General features: G+C 47.2%; 1 protein-coding gene across 1 annotated transcript in view; it reads left to right on the top strand.

Moving 5' to 3' along the window:
• The window catches only part of DNAI1 (dynein axonemal intermediate chain 1), a 244,280-nt gene that overhangs the window by 79,914 nt on the left and 145,354 nt on the right, over positions 1–19,012 (top strand). The window contains exon 14 of the mRNA XM_077816997.1: positions 18,325–18,414. Within this exon, the coding sequence (XP_077673123.1) occupies positions 18,325–18,414 (90 nt within the window). The remainder of the gene's footprint in view (positions 1–18,324; positions 18,415–19,012) is intronic.

Here is a 19,012-nt window from a genome sequence, read left to right as displayed (position 1 = left end):
TGGTATTTAATGTTAATTAGACCTTGAGGCTCACATCTTATGTGAGGTGAATGGGTTGGGTGGGGGAGGGACAAGGCCACTAATTACCCATCTTTATTGGTGTTATTGTTTGGCTTGAGAGAGTATGCAGGAGTCGTGACTGGAGGACAGACGCCTAAAGAGAAAATGCACCTTGGAGCAGGATTAGGGGCAAAAAACCCATTTAAATGGCAATAATGATCCAAGAGGTCAACACCCTTGTGTGTATCCAGTTCAGGGCTAGTTCCAGGGGGCTTGTCTTTGCCTAAGCTCTCTAAGGAGTATGCATCCCCCTTTACTCAAGCCTGTGGGTAAGTGCCAGAGTCTGGTCCCTAAATGCAAAATCTGTGATGCAAAAATGGTGTAGGTTCTATAGGCTGAGCTAACCATCTCTGCAGATGCCCTCTGAGCACCCTCCCCAAGCAGTACTGTCACCCCACCAAGAGGATGTTCTCCTTGGCAAGGACTCTCTCTCCTCATGCAGTTTCAGACTTCAGCCGTTTTTACTTTGGCCCTGGCTTTTTAAAAAGATGATGGCTATACTTTTTTATAGTGGGTAAAAAGTGTGGTTTTGTCACTGTCCCGTCCCTGCAAAGCAGTTAAATGGACTTTGCTCAAACCTTCCAGAATAATTCACCTTTAGGCACACATCACTCATGGACATGTTCAGCTCCAAAGGTTTGGAAAGTTTGGAGTCTTGAGCATGCGAAAAAGGGGTTGATCTTAGAAGCTGTTTGCAACTGCAAAGTGTATTTCTACTGTGCAAAATGGCTTGTAATACAGCTTTGCACTCAGCAAAGCTGCCACCTGTGTATGGCTCTAATCATACATTAGCGTCAGAACCAAGGTTTTAGTACTTCTCCTGGTAACAATGCAGAGCGAGCACCGTTGTGGCATCTGGTCTCTGACCTGCTTTGCTCGTCAACACAGTTGTTAACCAAGTTCCAGTTGTGGAATGTTGACCCCACGCTGCAGAAAGTTGGACACTTCAATCAACTGTGTTTGTAGTACGTCTCAATGGGGGCTCACTAGGTCGACAGAGCACAGCTGAATTTTTGGACCCAGTTTGAGTTTCCAGAGCTGCCAGTTAAAAAAAACCACTTCACATATTAAATCTGATGAGGGCTCAGTGAGGCAGCCTAAACACAGGGGCCCAGCCACTCTTCAGGGGAAAGATATGTACTTTAACTACTGTAGGTGTGATGCTGGCTTTATAATATGTCACACATACCATTCCATTTAAACTAGATACTAATACTTAGGAGGGGAAAGGACAAAGCAAACTCTTAACTGCATGAAATCTGCCAAAGGAAAATGTGGGCAGAGTATCAGGGAAAATGGCCTACCTCTGAGGTGTAGGAGCTTGTGCAGTTGTGTCTCCAAAGGAATTGTGGAAGCCCCATCTTTTAGGACTCTGAAATAAAAACACACTTGAGACTATTATAGGGAAAAGTTCAGATCCTCAGTGATATTTAGGCATCAACTCTCTTTGAAATCAATAGGAAGTAGGTGCCTAATTACCTTTGATGTTCTGGGCCAAAGTTCCTACAGTGACAATGACAAAGACAAGAAGATCTAAAAGGGCTTTTGCATCTCTAGTTTCTATGCTCTGTCTTGGTTCTTGCATGATTCTATAATGAATCTTGTGTCTCACCAAGCCATTCCCAGTCTGAAACCTTTAAAAAGATGTTCACTCTTATTTCACTGATGTCAATACATTGGTTCAGTTACAAAACAGGATCACAATCAGCATGTGCCATTGTTCCCCTTTCCTCTCCCCCTGCCTTCCACTGAGCACAGCTGCACAATAACAACCTTCCTTAGAGCCAGTTGTGTTAACTGTGCTTAAGAGTAGGATAGGTGCTTCATCAATAACCCACTGTCGCACCAAGTAACCGTTACCCTTCTGATGACTGGCAATTTCCTTCTAAATCTGTCACATTAAAACCCAGTCAGACAAATGGCCTCTGTGGCTGGTTTCTGTTTATGAGGTAGGATCTGAAGCAGCAGAGTAGTTTGCTCCTTCAGCTTCAGGCTCATGAGGAGTTTGGTGGGAAAACAGAAGGGAAGAAGGAAAGGTTAGAAGGTTGGCAGCAAGGTGAATAGATAAAGGTTAGCATTCTGGGAACGGTCTCAGCTCTCCCCCAGGTGCACTTACAGTTAATAGAGCTGTTTATAGGTTCTCCATGGTTACTTTGCAGACACATCGAGCCACAGTAACCTTTGTATATATTTAACTGCCACTTCCAAAGCTTAGTGTTACTAGGGGGTCTTTACTGAAGAGGGCGAGACCTGTGCAGACAGTAATTTGGAGAGAAGGGGAGAGCATGAGAGATCTGAAATCAGTAAAGCCGGAAAGAACGGTAAGCTGGAGTTCAAGCAGACAGGACTTCTTGGGTGGGCTTTAAAGCTGGCAGATAGGTGGATGTAAACAGGTGGGATGAGGGAGCAGGGCTAGCAGCAGGCGGTAAGGACTGTTCAGCAGGAGAGAGTCCGCATAAACAAATCAGAGTAAGATATGCAAAAAGAACATCAGACTAGGATTTATCTCAGAGCTCCTACTGAGAGTCCTGCTTTCCCCTTCCTCTCTCTTCAGCAGCTTTTCTTACAGCCCTAGCCTTGAACACCTGGTCAAAGAAGGGGGAAAGAGAAGCTGGAGTTAACCCCTTGTGTACTGGGGACCAGGTAGTGCCCCTGTATCCTGTCACAGAGATTTTGCTGGCATGTGCATAAAACTGCTGAAGAATGAGGAGAGCATTCACATGCTAAAGGAGGGTGGTCTTGGGGCTAAGGCACTAGGGGCTAAGGGTGTCAGGAAATCAGTGTTCAAGTCCTGGCTCTCCTGTTGACTGGCTGTGCCACTAAAGCCATTCACGGCAGCACTGCTCATAACAGTAAGTGCTACCTCCAGTACTAATTAGCTGTTCTATTCTCTACAGGTTTTTATACTGCCCCATAGAATCTGAGCGCCTTCCAGTAGTGCATTAAGCAACATGGCTGAGAGAGAAGTGTGTACAGGGGAGCGTTTGGGTTTTGAAGGTACACACACACAGCTGTATGTCTGTGTTAGAAAAGGCAGGTCTTGGAGCATAAGGTGGGGAAGATTGGAATGAACCTCAGAGAGCTCATGCCACAGTCTCAGAGCAGCCCCTGAGAAAGTTCCATCTCCCACACAGATGAGCTTTACCTTGTTGTAGAGTGTTCCGCTGGGCCAGAGGAGTGAAGTTGTTGACCATCCCAGTGCTTCAGTCTATCTTTTAAATACCCTCGGCCTAGGACGTAGAGCACTTTAAAGATAAGGACTGAGACCTTGAACTTGATTCAATGTTCAATGGGAAGCCAGTGTAGAGAGCAGAGGACAGGTCTGATGTGTTCACAGGAGCCTGGGTTGCTGAGGAGATGAGCTGCAACATCCCATACCAGCTGGAGTTCCCTAAGGCTTCGTGGCCAGGTATCGCATTGTTACAGCCCAGCCGAGAGGTGACAAAGGAGTATGAGGTAATCATTCACCATGTTGGGATGAAGTGTCCCAGCCAACCAGAGATGACAGAAAACGCTGGACATGAATAGATAGAACCTTTCGAGAAAAACTTTGCGGCATTTTGATTTCAAAATTTTCTTCTCTTAAAGCACTTTTGGACTCATTTCACTTGATGGTTAAATGAGGTAAAGTGCCAGAATTTTTCTCCTAAGTGTCTTTGCTGTTAATGAACAGGAACTCTGAGCTTTAGCTCGGATGTTGTATTTTCTCAAGGCAGTGAGAGGCCGTAGCTCCTGGAGATTTAGATTTTGTACTTGGTACAGTAGCTTTTTTTTAAACCACAACTTAGATACACATTCTGTCAAGTCTGAATTCTCTTGTAAAGCACCATAACCTTTCCTGGAACATCATGTAACGCTTATCTGAAAAGGGAGTTCTGCTCTGATGGGTTTTTTCCCTCTCTACTTGCAAACAAATGCTGGGCTTTCTGTCCTTCTTCTGGTCTGGCTACTGTTGGATCAATAGATTTTTGTTTTGTGCTGCTTTGTCTCCCTGTCCATTCTGACTTAAGACCTAAAGTACAGATAATTATCAGATTGTGGCTTTTTCAAGCTTGGGTTTCTTTATGAACGTTCATGTTCTAGGTGTAAGCTTTTTCCCTTCACTTAGTAGCTGTAGTAACATTTCTGGAGGCTCTGATTTTCAAAGCCCCTTCAGGGATTGTGATGCTGGAAAATCTCACCCTGAAAGTTTAAGGTGACAGAGGATGAGGTGACTCATTCATTTGATTATAAGGAAGGATGTTTGGAATCCTGAATTTAGGACTGCTCCTATCTAAAAGTGTGGAAGTGGATACTGGGGGGTCAGATTCTAGGAGCTTGCATAGAGATTCTCGTGAGTCATGCTGGCAGTCAGACCAGGTGGGTCTTAATAGCACCAACCTAGGATGCAAAAAGTTTTGCATGTTTCTCTAAGAGAGGGAAGTCAAGGCAGGGACAGAGGAATCCTGTAGGGAACCCAGCTAAGTGCAAGCTTTGGCAGAAACTTTGTTATATAAAATTAACAATAAAAGAACCCTCAGGAAGGGATTAAGTTTGAACTTTACCCAGAGCACGCATGTGTGTCTTTTACAAATAAGATGGGAGTGTGACCTGCTTGCAGTGCTTTCTAGATACAATAACAAAACAGGACAGCCAAACTGGCTGGGCCGGATCCTCAGCTGGTGCGAAACTCCACGCAGTCTGTGGATGCTGGTGCAGCTGCACCCCCCCAACCTCTCTCGAACCGCAAGACAACCTTTGCCCTGCCAGAATCCTGTGAGGTGCTGAACAGCCTCCACTTGGTGCTGTGCCGGTGGCACAACACGGCACCTGGCAGGCCAGCCACCTGACTCCCCCGGCTGGTGATGCAAATCTGGAGGGTTCTGCTACGGTCGGGGCTTTCTGTCAAACACATTAAAGACCCCGCCTCTGATTTCCATAGCACCAGCCATCCCCAGGATTTGGATGCAAGCCTTCCCTGCTGTGCGCCGTGTGCAATCCCTACACACGGAGGGTGAAACTTAATATTTGGCCTGTAAATTGGAACTCCTGTTTGTTGAGCAGAGCCAGAACTGGGCGTGCGAGCCAGGAATTGCAATTGGTTAAATACATCAGAGCAGTACTGGCCTCTGTTGTACAGGATGTCAGCTGCATATCATATCTAGGATGCCATAAGTGCCCCAACCACTGATAAGGGCAAATAAGTGAGAGCGTAGTTTCCAGTTTCCTTGCTGTTCCTGCTCCTTAGCTACTAATAAGCCAAGCCAATACAATAGGAAGTGTGGTGTGCTAGGAGGGGATAAGCAAATAGGCTCTTAGTAATATACTGTGCACTCACAAACCAGAACATCCAAATCCCAGCAGGAAGAAAACAAACTGAAAGTGGGGTCCACCTTATCTCGCTCTGTTTATAGCTGAGCCACTGCTTCCCTTAGATAAATCACAGTTTTGCAAGCTTAAGGGCTGCCTGGGCCCTGAGCTTGCTGTTAGCAGAGGGGTGAATGTCACCCTCTCAAGAACACCCTGATTCTCTCTATTCAATTCAATGCCACTTCCCTGTGTGTTAGTCCAATATCACTGGTCTGAAAGCTACGTTCTCTGTCAGAGAGGGAACACTATTTCATTGCTGTCATGGGTGGCAGGTATAATAGGCTGGAGCTGCTGCAAGGGGATGCTGGGTTGCTGGTTTTTGTTTATTATTATGTGCTATGCAGATTCCAGGGCAGCTGAGGTGGAAGTATCTGCTATGCAGTTTCCTGGGTTCGTCAGTATCTCCCTGAACTCCAGAGAGATTACTGATGAACCCAGGAAGCTGAGTAGCAAATACTACCTCCTCAGCTGCCCCAGAACCTGCATGGCATATATAAAAAGATCAGTGTTCTTCTGCTGGTAGGGGGAGGCAGGGGCGCAGTGTTTCCCATTCTCCAGCCCGGGGCTGGGGTTAGCGGGCTGGCCGGCGCAGCTGGGGTTGGCCGGCGGCTGGAGCTGGGGTCGACCGGCGGGGGCTGCTTGTGCAGGCCCTGGGCTGGGGTCAGCTGGCCAGCTGGTGTGGCTGCGGCTGCTTGGGCAGGCCCTGGGCTGGGGTCGGCCAGCTGGCTGGCGTTTCTAGGGCTGCTCGGCCAGGGCTCGGGTCGGTCAGCTGTCTGAGGCCAGCCCGGGGCTCCTCTGGCAGCGGTGGGGGCAACTCAGGGTTGCGTCCGGTCTGGGGCTTCTCCGGCCACGGGGGAACAGCAGTACAGGGGGGATCAGAGCTCCTGCCGTGGGGGTGGGGTCTTGTGTGAAAGGGGTGGGGCTGCAGGGCTAGCTTCCCCGAAGTGGAGGTCCACCCGCCACCCTTAATTCCTGTCCTTTTCCCATCAAAAATGTATGTGCTGCATGTGCATATACCCATGCTGTGGGGCTGATTCTGCCCTAGCTTCTGCGGGTCTTATACCATCATTACTTGGTGTGATGGGGAGTACAAACACCACACAGGGCAACAAGGGGTTATGGGATTATTTGGGGCTCAGCCAACCCTACCCTGCCACACCTGCAACAAATGCTCCATCTACTGGAGGAATTAAAAGGTTGGGAATTGCTCATGTGGGTGGCAGAGCTGGAGGTGAGCAAACTAGCAGCCCACAGCTCCAGCAGCGGGAAGTCTAAAGGCTCTGACATAGCTGCCCTGAAGAAGCGGGGCTCCCTGAGGAAAGGGAGGACCCACCCGAGTGACAACCAGAGAGGGAAGTATCCTGTGGACCTTGGACACTGGTAACTCTTATTTCTTTTGGTTTGGATTTCCCCACCAGGTGGACTAAGCTGGGGCAGGATGAGAGGAAGAGGCCCAGGGAAGACAGCCTTAAGCAGCCTTGGTTGCCAGACTACTGGCAGCCCAAAGGGTCCTGGGTTGGAGCCTGGTGGAGTGGGAGGGCCTGGGCTCCCCTCCCCACAACGACCTTGGCAGTCAGGGCTTGCTCCCCAACCAGACCCTGAGTGAGGACCATTACACTTGGTTTCAGTGGAGTTACTCCTGGGGTGCGAGAGACGAGGATCAGTCTCTGGGACTCTCAGAACGATGCAGCCAGTGAAGAATCCACTGGTGCTACCACTGAGAGAGAAGTATTCTTTGAAGAAACATTCTCCTCAAGCTAATGGTGATAATGGCATTCACTCCACCCTGAGTCCTCAAAATAACCCCCTGGAACAATCTCAGTACTGGTGTCCTCTTTTAAGCACCCCGCCTTGGCCACGGCTGAGCTGGCAGAGCAGAGGTCTGTGCTACCTTTGTTGCTGGCTGGCAGAGAGCTTGCAAGAGCTGCAGAGAAGCAAACTGCGGAAAGGCTTGTAGCAGAGCCTTTTTGCTACCTGATACTGAAACCAGCGGCGGCATTTGTAATTTAGTGTCCGTGCGAGGGGCTGCTGCCCTCTGACACCGGCTGAGCTTAAGAAAGGAGAAAACACTGGCTGCCTCTACGTGAGAATAAACCCATCGAAGAACGCCATGCCCAGCAACCAAACAGCTGACAGCCTCAGTAAGACAGCTGGTGACAGATCTCCCACTTGCTGGGACACAGTGGTCCCTCTTCATTCTCAGCTCCTGCTCCTTTTCTGCTCCTCCATAGCTTAGTGCTGGTACCTCAGGCTACTGAAGCAGCATGCTGAAAATCTCCCCCTCCTGGTTCTAGGGTTGCCAACTTTCCAATCACACAACACTGAACACCCCTGCCCATGCCCCGCCCCTTCTCCGAGGCCCCATCCCCCGCTCGTTCCATTTCCCCCTCCCTCCATTGCTCACTCTACCCCACCCTGACTCACTTTCACCGGGGTGTGGGAGGGGGTATGGACTCTGGGCTGGGGGTGCAGGCTCTGGGGTGGGACCAGTGATGAGGGGTTTGGGATGTAGGAGGGGGCTCTGGCAGGCATTTGGGGTGAGGGCTCCGTCTGGGAGTGGGGCTGGGGATGCGGGGTTTGGGGTGCAGGAGGGGACTCCGGGCTGGGCCAGGGGGGCAAGTGTGTGTGTGCGGGGTCCCAGTGGCGATTACTGCGGCTCCGAGGAAACGGCCACCAGGTCTCTGCGGCCACTAGGCGCATGGGCGGCCAGGTGACTCTGCGCAGGGCACGCTGCCTTTGTGCTCACAGGCACCGCCCCCCACATCTCCCATTGCTCGCGGTTCCCGGCCAATGGGAGCTGCAGAACCGGAACTCATAGAATCATAGAATATCAGGGTTGGAAGGGACCTCAGGAGGTCATCTAGTCCAACCCCCTGCTCAAAAGCAGGACCCATACCCAATTAAATCATCCCAGCCAGGGCTTTGTCAAGCCTGACCTTAAAAACGTCTAAGGAAGGAGATTCCACCACCTCCCTGGGTAATGCATTCCAGTGTTTCACCACCCTCCTAGTGAAAAAGTTTTTCCTAATATCCAACCTGAACCTCCCCCACTGCAACTTGAGACCATTACTCCTTGTCCTGTCCTCTTCCACCACTGAGAATAGTCTAGAACCATCCTCTCTGGAACCACCTCTCAGGTAGTTGAAAGCAGCTATCAAATCCCCCTTCATTCTTCTCTTCTGCAGACTAAACAATCCCAGTTCCCTCAGCCTCTCCTCATAAGTCATGTGTTCCAGACCCCTAATCATTTTTGTTGCCCTTCGCTGGACTCTCTCCAATTTATCCACATCCTTCTTGTAGTGTGGGGCCCAAAACTGGACACAGTACTCCAGATGAGGCCTCACCAATGTCGAATAGAGGGGGACGATCACGTCCTTCGATCTGCTCGCTATGCCCCTACTTATACATCCCAAAATGCCATTGGCCTTCTTGGCAACAAGGGCACACTGCTGGCTCATATCCAGCTTCTTGTCCACTGTCACCCCTAGGTCCTTTTCCGCAGAACTGCTGCCTAGCCATTCGGTCCCTAGTCTGTAGCTGTGCAATGGGTTCTTCCATCCTAAGTGCAGGACCCTGCACTTATCCTTATTGAACCTCATCAGATTTCTTTTGGCCCAATCCTCCAATTTGTCTAGGTCCCTCTGTATCCTATCCCTGCCCTCCAGCGTATCTACCACTCCTCCCAGTTTAGTATCATCCGCATCAACTAGTATCAACTCGGGGCGAGGGCAGTGTGTGGAGCTTCCCTGGCCACTGCTGTGCGTAGGGGCCGCAGGGACCTGGTGGCCACTTCTGGGAGCCACACAGAGCTAGGGCAGACAGGGAGCCTGCCTTAGCCCCAGGCCCCTGCTCCACCACCAACTGGACTTTTAATGGCCCGGGCACCGGTGCCAAGCAGAGCCACCAGGGTCCCTTTTCAACCGGGCATTCCGGTCGAAAACTGGATGCCTAGCAAACCTACCTGGCTCCCTGCTTTGCTGGCTGGACTCCTAGCACGCTCTGCCCAGCCTCCTTTTGAGCTTCATTCATCTTAGTGCCCACCCTTACAGCGGAGTAGAGCATAAATTCACCAAGCCAGAGAAATTCAAAGATAACGGCTGAAACCATGTCCTTACTGTGTCCTCCACATTGCGTAGGTATTAAACAAGCCTGAGAGGGCAGTTGGTTCTGACTTCAGCCTTTTGAATTCCATATAGTCATCCAATTTTACCACCCTATTCCACCACGGCAGCTTAGGGTTGCCAGGTGTCCAGTTTTCACCGGGAAGTCCGGTCAAAAGTGGACCTGTGCAGGATCCAGTCAGTACTGCTGACTGGACACCAAAAATCCGGTCACCACAGTAACCGGCCTCCACCGGCGGGAGGGCAGGAAGAGCAGCAGCTGCTGAAGGAGCTCGGCTGCTGGAGAGAAGATTAATGTGAGGAACTGGCTTCTGGCTCCGGTGGTGAGACAGGTACCGGTGCCACCAGGGGGAGGGATTCTGGCTGTGCAACATTTGAGGAGCAGAGCCGGTGGCCGGGCTCGCTGCCCGTGATGGCCTGGTGGGGTTTCTCAGCCTCCCGGGACCCTGTCTCTCTACGTCCCCTTGCTCCAGGGATCAACCCTCACCTTCTGCTCTTTGTGCCATGACTGGGCAGGCAGGCTCTGTGTCAGCTCCTCCCAGCCTGGCTCTGTAGGCAGCAGCTGAGTCCTGGGGGATCGTGGGGAGGGGCGAGGTGAGGGAGTAACAATGGAAGGGGGGAATGAGTGGCAGGGGGGCGTGTAGTATCTGGTTTTGAAAAATTGGAAAGGTGGCAACCCCACATGCCCACTGCACCAATTCACCACTCTCTCCAAAGGCCAGGTGCTCTTGTGTCCCTTTACCAAACCCATGAGCCACCCTGGCCCTCTTTATCTGGGGTGTTTATGACAAGGAAAGCCATGGATGCAAAGGACATCTGTTAAGGACAAGACGTTTGAATGAGTTCCTAAACGTACTTTAGATAGCATTGGACCTTTGGATCTCAAAGGGGTGCATTAAACCTGCTAGACAGATGAAGAAAGCACAAGTTGACTGGGAGATAATAAGACCTTTGGATGTTTGTACATTTATCAAGAAGTAGAGAGGAAAGATAAGTAAATTCTGGAGTCTAAAGCTGGTTCATATAGTGGAAGAGGCATTCACAGCAGACAGCCTCTGTTGAATGGTTACTAAAGTGGGGGAATGTTTACTTTATAAACACACTGAGTGGATCCATTCTGTCATGTCTCTTAATTTTACAGTAAACCATTAATGTGTGCTTCGATAAACGACGGCAGCGCATCCGAGAATTCTGCTCTGCCAATCTGTTCTCTCATTTGCGGATTAATGTCATAGCTGAAAACATTTGCATTTAAAAGGGTATCTAGATTTTCACTGTAGGAATATTTTTCCATTGCATATGTTTTTGGAGTTATGTAAATCAGATTAATTATTTATATATGCATCGCTCCATCAGTCTCCATTCAGAGTCATAAGACCTATTTACTGTACAAAGAAGTCTATTGAAGTCTAGTCTAGTGAGTGAACAAAGCAGTCACAATGTGGTTAAACATGATACGAGGCAATTCATGCTAGGTTAAACCAAATTTTACATTGGATAAAACATCCATTTCTGAAGCTAGGAAACTATTTATTTTCTGAGGCCCAAAGGTAGGGACAAAGAATGAGGTAGCTTAAAAATATCAGACTTCCATTAGGGACACTTGTGAACAAATTCAAGTCAGTTTTATTTGCAGAGGTTTCATGGCCAATACCTGGTTGTGGCAACATTAGCCATTATATTTCATCTGCTTTTGTTCATACTGCCTGTACCGTGACCTGACAGGGTTCCTACCTCCAAAACCACATGTAGTAGTGGGGATGATATTCTGAGTAATGATGTGACCCAGCCATCTCTCTGAGACTTAATGAGATATTGTGACCTAATGTTGTGGGATTAGAAATCTTCAATAAACTATCACAACATTTTAAAGTCTTTCCTTAGGTTCAGAGTCAAAATGAGACAGTTGGTCTCATCACAGCCTTTTCCTTTATCCCAAACCCACTGTGTAACGTGTCTCATAGCGAGGCATGTCCCTCATTTTAGTCCCAAACTTAACCTAAATTTGGTACCCTCTCACTTCTATTGTTGAAAATTTAGAGCAGAAATAAAGACTTATGAAGCTGAGCATATAGAAAAGAGTTATTGATATCATAGGAAGGAATGGCACAGCATTTTAGATTTCCTGCATGAATAATCTTTGTTTTCCTCAGTGTGTCCCTGTCATGCATTGTCCTACATTTAGGGCCTTGGCAGGTCAAGAGGCATGCCACACAGCTTGTCATGATCGCAAAGTTCTGCGAGAGAGGTTCATGTCTAACAGGTGTTCTCCTAGAGATTGAGGGGCATTGGCAGAACTGTGGAGGGGACGTATCATAGTGGCTGCCTGCAAAGGATTGAAGTCAGACATACCAGGGAAAAATGTGGCCAATTATGTTTTAATGAAGCTAGCAGCAAACATCCTTAAATTTAACAAATGCTAAACTTGCTCACCATTCCTTGTAAAGGGACACTGTCAGGATGATAGGAATTTTCATACCGGTTCAGACAAGTGGTCTGCCTAGTCTGGTATCCTGTCTCCAGAAGTAGCCAATAGCAGCTTCTTCAGAGGAAGGTGCTAGTATCCTTCTAATAGAAGAGAGAATAATCTGTTCATAGGGGAAGTGACTTGCTAACCTTGGTGAGGATGAAGGTTTATACCCTCTATTTTCCTTTTATCCTATCAAATGTAACTTTTGATATTCTCATTATCTGTATAAATATGCAATCCTTTTGGAATTCTGGTAGGCTCTTGGCTCAACTGCAGCTTGTGGCAATAAGTTCCACAGACTATTTATGCATTGCTCAAAAATAGGTTAAAGAGCACGTTAAAAATTAAAAACAAACACGTTTCCTTGCTTCTGTTACTAGTAACATCTTACTCAGTAATGCTGAATAATTTTAAAAATCTCATCAACTCTTGTGCATTTATTCTACTTGTTTACTCAACACTTTGCATTTCTTTGAGCTGCCTGTTCAGTTTTGGTTTTGTTTACGGTCAGGTTTTAGGCAATTTCACGCTCAAGTTCTCCTGAACTGTCTGGGTTGAAAACAAGGGGAAGTTTTAAAAGATACAAAAATGAACCCCAAAATCATTTTAAAGGGTGAAAGATTTGGAGAGGTCACAGTACAAATGTCTCCATTTCTTCTCTCTGCCACAAACCAGACATTGTTTTTATTATGAATTACTTTAAAAATACTTCACAAAAAGAAAAGGAGTACTTGTGGCACCTTAGAGACTAAGGAATTTATTTGAGCATAAGCTTTTGTGAGCTACAGCTCACTGTATCCATTTACATAAATAAGGAAAAAAAGCAATAAATCCTTGATGAAATTTGTACAAAATGGATGTGTTTTTTACAGCACCCAGCACAGTGAGGGGCTGGTGCACAACAAGGGCTCCCAGGTGCTACCATAATGCAAATTATCGTGATTTTTATCTCAGGAGGCAAATTTTTTTGCATGTGGTAGCAAAGAATTCTGCAAACACTTCAGATGTGGTTCTTCCTTGTTACCTATGTCGTAAGTGAACCTTTGTGTATATTATCATGCTGCCAAAATCCTGGATCATTATCACATGCTTATATAAGGAATTAACTCGGCACATACCTAGACACCTTGTGTGCTAGTAAAATGATTGCTATGACACACCCAGCAGGGATGCAGCTAATGAAAGGAAGTTTATCTCATGTTCACAAACCCCCAGCAAAAGAGGGAACAGACAGGCAATTTTGTTCAAGAATCATGAAGGCTGTAAATGAAACTGGCAAAAGTTTATGGGATTCAGGGAGCAGCAATTCCTCCTCCCCCTGCCAAAACCAGTGAAGGTTGTGACAAGATGGCCGATGTTCATATGGTGGGTCCTGCGCTTTTCTTGGGGAGGGGGCTAATATGCCACCCCTTGCCCCTGCTCTTGGGTGCCGAAGGCCCCGCTAGTGGCCCGGGAAGGTGGTAGAGGAGGGAAGCAGGGGAGGAGTCTGGGTTTGCTTCTCGCTCTGAATCCCAGCCCCTCTCAACCCCTGCGGGTTTCTTACCCTCAGTCTCTAGACACTGGTGGGGAGTCTATCCATCCTCTGACTGCCTGAAGCAGGGGGTTTTATTAGGTTCCTGGCAGAGATTAATTGATTACAGGTGCTCCAATTAACCTGTAGCAACCCTCCCTAGTCTACAGGGAACCACGCCTTAATTCGCCTAGGGTTTATATAGTTCCCCTCTACCACTGCTCCCTGGCCCTCCTGTATCAAAAGGAGTTGAAGGTATTGAGTTATAAAGGAAGATTAAAAGAGTTAAGTGCCAAATTCTGCTTTCCAAAATTCTGACAAGCTTCAGTGGGAGGTGCTGGTGCTCATCTGAGGACAGAATTTGGCCCTCCATATGCCCAACAGTATTCAAAGTGTGCAAACACCAGGGCCGGTGCGATGTTGTATAGGTTGGGGCAAGGGGTTACAGCTTGAAATAATGGAAGGAAATTGATCTGTTGGTCAGCTCCAGATTGGACTATGTACAGCGCACAAATAGCTAGGGCTGTGTCTGGAGACTCCATGAAACTTCAGCCAGCACGTAATGTAGCTGCTCGCTTGCTCGGGCCATGTCTACACTTAAACCACTACAGCAGCTGTGCTGCTGTAGCACTTCATTGTTGATACTCACTATGGTGCGGGAGGGGTTTTCCTGTCACTGTAGTTAGTCCATCTCCCCGAGAGGCAGCAGTTAGGTTAACGGAAGAATTCTTCCATTGAACTAGCGCTGCCTAAACTGGGAGTTAGGGTAGCTTAGCTACATTAAGCCAATGTAGCTGGGTCAACCTAACTTTTCAGTGTAGACCAACTTGTCTACACAGGGATACTTAGAAAAGTCAATCTGAATTAACTAAAGCTGCAAATTTAAAGTGGATTCATTAAACCCCTATCTGGGTGCTCTTTTTCAGAATTAAAGGGGCCTTAATTTGGTTTAAGTAATCCACTTGAAAAGTTAATTCAGGTTAACTTTTCTGAGCAACCCCCTGTAGACAAGTCGTTAGTGCTGATTCTTGTAAGGAGCACAACACATCTGTGATCTGCACTTTACTTCCAGATACAATTCAAGTTGTTTTTGATCTACAAATTCCAACTGTTTTTCATCTTGACTACCTTAGAAACCATTCTCTCCCAGTGTGATCCTGCACCGAGGCTCTGGAGCGAACGACCCCCTTGTTTAGGCCGTAGTACTTTGGTGGCAGGTATTTTCGATGAGGAGATCTTGACTCAGGATGTTGCTTCCCCTACTTTGATCCGCGTCAATTGGCCTTAAAGGCTTATCTGTTTTCCCAGGCCTTTGAGGAGGAGATGGGTTGAAGAAGGTGTACACGAGTTAAGGGAGCAGGGGGATTACCCCAATGGGTTGGACAAATGAAGAAGAGCTTGTTATATGATGAGAAGTTAAAGCTTAGGCTCCATTTTCAAAAGCAGCATTTAATTTGGGATACCTCCATTTTAGGTGCCCAACTTTAGATACCTTGGACCTGATTCTTTTTTTTTAAGGCTGTCAGCAACCAGCTTGCCTTGCCACCCCTTCACTAATTCAGAGAACAGCTTAGTTGCTTGCATAGACGAAGCCACCATGACAGAGAGCGTGACAGAGACCAGGTAGCACGTACTCTCAATCACACTTCCTGTAACAGTGTTGACAACGGAGCTGGCTCATCTTCCTTAGCATTAGATGAAGGGGTCTAACAAAGGGAGTATCCGACACTGACAACCATTGTCATCCATGGGTGCTGCCCTAGGCAGATGGATCTGAAATGGATGCTCTCAGCAATTTTTATGCCTTGCAAAACAGCACGGTCGGTACATACCACTGAAAAGAAGTGACTCTAACGTAATTAGCACTTTTATTTTTGGGTATATCACAGTGTGCCATTCCATTGATGCAAGCTAGAACAGAGCAGCCTGGCACGTACTGCCTGTGGCCTGTAATAATTGCTGCTCATACGATAGCCCTTCTGGTCCAAGGGAGTTATAAGCCTGCTTCTCAGTTTTCAATCACATCTCATGGCCATACAGGGAGCATATCAAAATATGCTCAAATGGATTTCCTCAACTTTCATTTTTAGTTCCTCAGAACAGAGTGTTTTTCACTTGAGGATTAATTTCTCTTCAGTGAGTCTCTTGCTTAGTTTTCTTGCTCTATAGGGCTTCATAATACAAACAACTTTTTTTTTTCCACAAGATCAACGCTTTTTCCCCCAAGGGAGCAATACCAAAAAACCAAGTACCCATAATTACAATATTGAGAATACAGCTTCCTTTTTGGAAATAGATGCCACGTACATAGATTGTCGTAGAAAGTATGTGGTATGCTCTGCGATAAGCAGATTAATTTTTAATGCATGATGTTTAGAGAAATAGATCGACTGTGGTACTTGGACAGAGACAAATACACCGTTGAAATCATAGGAGCAATCTTTGTCAGTTATGGTGCCCTTGCTCTGCTGATAGATGCCCACAGAACTGTATGTGGGCAGATGTTGTGACAGGTCATCCTTTACTCTTCAGTCTTATTGGATTTCAGGATCAGAAAATTGGATCAATCTTGGTGCTTTTGGTCTCACTGAAATGTCTCTTATAAATCTCAAAACATTTATCCTTGTTCTAATCTCTGTCACTGAGCAGTCACATTCAAAAGGCAAATCTTCTTAGGAGGCAGATAAATGCTCTGAAGTAGTGGAGGGATTTTACCCTTTTTTTGAAGGGTGAAATTTCCTTTAGTGCAAGGCTTAGGCACCACTTATGCCCCATGGGTCCCCCTGCTGGCCCTCTGCACAGGGCTGACTCCCATTCCATGAATACAAATGTCCCAGTAGACACCACACAAGGCCCCATCCTGTTTTCATTGACATCTATTGCAATGCTCCTATTGACTTCAACAGGAGCTGCAGCCAGCCCATCAACAGCAATACACTGTTACCAATACCAATAATTTGAACCTCCTGCCATACACTGAAAGATGTCTTGATTCTTACATGTATTTCTTGAACTTGAACTTAATGCTTGCAAAGCGGCCCAGGCACTGAAGTCCTCCCACCCAGGTACAGGTAGAGCAAGGGCAGTAACACAAGGAAAAGCTCCAGATAAATCAGTCGTGGTGTTTGTGCATCGTGGGACATTTGAATAGTGAGCAGGGGCTGGTGAGGATGCTAATCCTTGGGCTACAAGTGATGAGGGAGCTCCTCCCCCTCCAGCTGTTTTCGGTGAGCTCTTGTGCAGGACCCGGTCTGGTAAGCTGGTTTAGCGCACGCCTACTGGCCCAGGCCCCGCAGGTGAGCTGAGCAGAGGAATGCCTGTGTTCCCCTGGACTGGGCATCACTCTGCAGTTTAGGTGCCCTAGTGACTGGCGTGGGGTTTCAGTGTACATGCACAGAAGCAGAAACTTGGGCACCTGCAGAACCTTTACTGCAAAAATTCAGGCACTAAGGCAGTTTAGACACCTCCAGCATTTGGGGGCAGCTGAGTGGGGGTTTTGTGGGGACTGATGCTGCGATTTAGGCACCTGAAGTGGCAATTAGGTGCCTAAGTCCTTTTGTGACTCTAGCCCTAGAATTTTTCCATAATTTTATGAAATTGTGGCTGTGTCCAAAACCTGCTGCTGATAGGTTCTGTAGAGATGTAGACAGCACAGGCCGTATCCTGGTGAGCTTATAAGCAAAGCGCCTGATTGTTCAAGCAGATCTAAAACACCAGCGCTTTCTTAACAATCCCTTAGGCCCCCGCCCTGCAGTTTAAGCTGTACAGGCGGACGCCTGCATCCCATTGACTTCAGCTGGATTCTGTGGGGGTGTAAAAGGTTGTCCACATGGAGTCCCATTGAAATCAACAGAGCCTCACATGGGTGCAGGGCTCTGTCTGCATGGATTGGATCGCAGGGTTGGGAGGGGAAGAGTGGCAGAGGGTTTCAGTGTGCAGAATAACCTCTTCTGTATCACTTCTGTGGCAAGTCTGATCTGGATGACTAGAATCTTCTTCTGATGTCACAGCTGGAAAGAACTAACCACAAGAGTGACAGAGAGAGAGAGGGGCTGCTAAAAAGTTTGAAATACTGTATGATGTTGGCTGCTCATAAACTTGTCTAGGAAAAACAGGTGAGTGTAAATAGAACCAAAGTCCACACCATCAGGCTCCCTTTAACCTCTTCATCCCCAAGTCATCTGCAGGAGGGGATGCCTGTGGGGGTAGTGCTAAATGTGGAATGCTTCAACTGAAAGGAAACACATTCATTGGAGAGTGGTCAGTTTGGACGAACTATTACCAGCAGGAGAGTGAGTCTGTGTGTGTATGGGGGTGGGTTTTTGGAGGGGGGTGAGGGAGTGAGAGAACCTGGATTTGTGCAGGAAATGGCCTAACTTGATTATCATGCACATTGTGTAAAGAGTTGTCACTTTGGATGGGCTATCACCAGCAGGAGAGTGAATTTGTGTGGGGGGGTGGAGGGTGAGAAAACCTGGATTTGTGCTGGAAATGGCCTAACCTGACGATTACTTTAGATAAGCTATTACCAGCAGGACAGTGGGGTGGGAGGAGGTATTGTTTCATATTCTCTGTGTATATATAAAGTCTGCTGCAGTTTCCACGGTATGCATCTGATGAAGTGAGCTGTAGCTCACGAAAGCTCATGCTCAAATAAATTGGTTAGTCTCTAAGGTGCCACAAGTACTCCTTTTCTTTTTGCGAATACAGACTAACACGGCTGTTACTCTGAAACATTCATTTGAGTGCTCTGTAGTTATCCCCTGCTGAGTGCTTCCATGCCAACCATAGGTGTTGTGTTTGGGCTTTTTTAGGTCAAATGGCAGAAGGATGACCTGGACAATAATTTGAACTTCTTCTCCATCTCTTCAGATGGGCGGATTGTATCATGGACTTTAGTTAAGGTAAATGTTATGCTGTGATATTTTCTCCCTTGCCGAATTGAAGCAAATTATTTGTAAAGTTCAATAGTGCACTTGATATATTATTGCTTATGACCTCAGCCACCTTGTCTCTCTCATTATTATATCTTTTATTGGACCAACTTCTGTTGGGAAGACCCAGACCTGAAGAAGAGCTCTGCATAGGTTGAAAACTTCTCTCTCGCCAACAGAAGTTGGTCCAAGGAAAGATATTACCTCCCCCACCTTGTCTCTTTCATGTTCTGAGACCAACACGGCTGCATCAACACTGCAAACAACAGTGTTATAATAATGAGTTAGGCATAAAAAGAAGAGGTTGTTAATGATCAACAGTGTAATAGTTCCAGTGTGAGCCTTTAACTTGTCATTGAGTTTTAGTATTAAACTACTTGAAGTGAACAGGGACAGCCCACACCTCTCTGAGCACCAAACCCTGCGTCCTGCATGCAGCATTGGTAAACAGGCTGCGTGCAGATCAGTGGTCTTTTAGGGGGAGGGGTTGTCTTCCACCAGGTTGCTTTGAAGCTGCCAGAATCTAGTGTGATTCTTTGCACAGAACACCCACCGTTAATGAGAGAGC

Source organism: Eretmochelys imbricata, chromosome 5, assembly GCF_965152235.1.
Source record: "Eretmochelys imbricata isolate rEreImb1 chromosome 5, rEreImb1.hap1, whole genome shotgun sequence".
NCBI lineage: Eukaryota > Metazoa > Chordata > Testudines > Cheloniidae > Eretmochelys > Eretmochelys imbricata.
The sequence above is the reverse complement of the archived record's forward strand: the minus strand, read 5'-3'. Positions and strand labels throughout refer to the sequence as shown.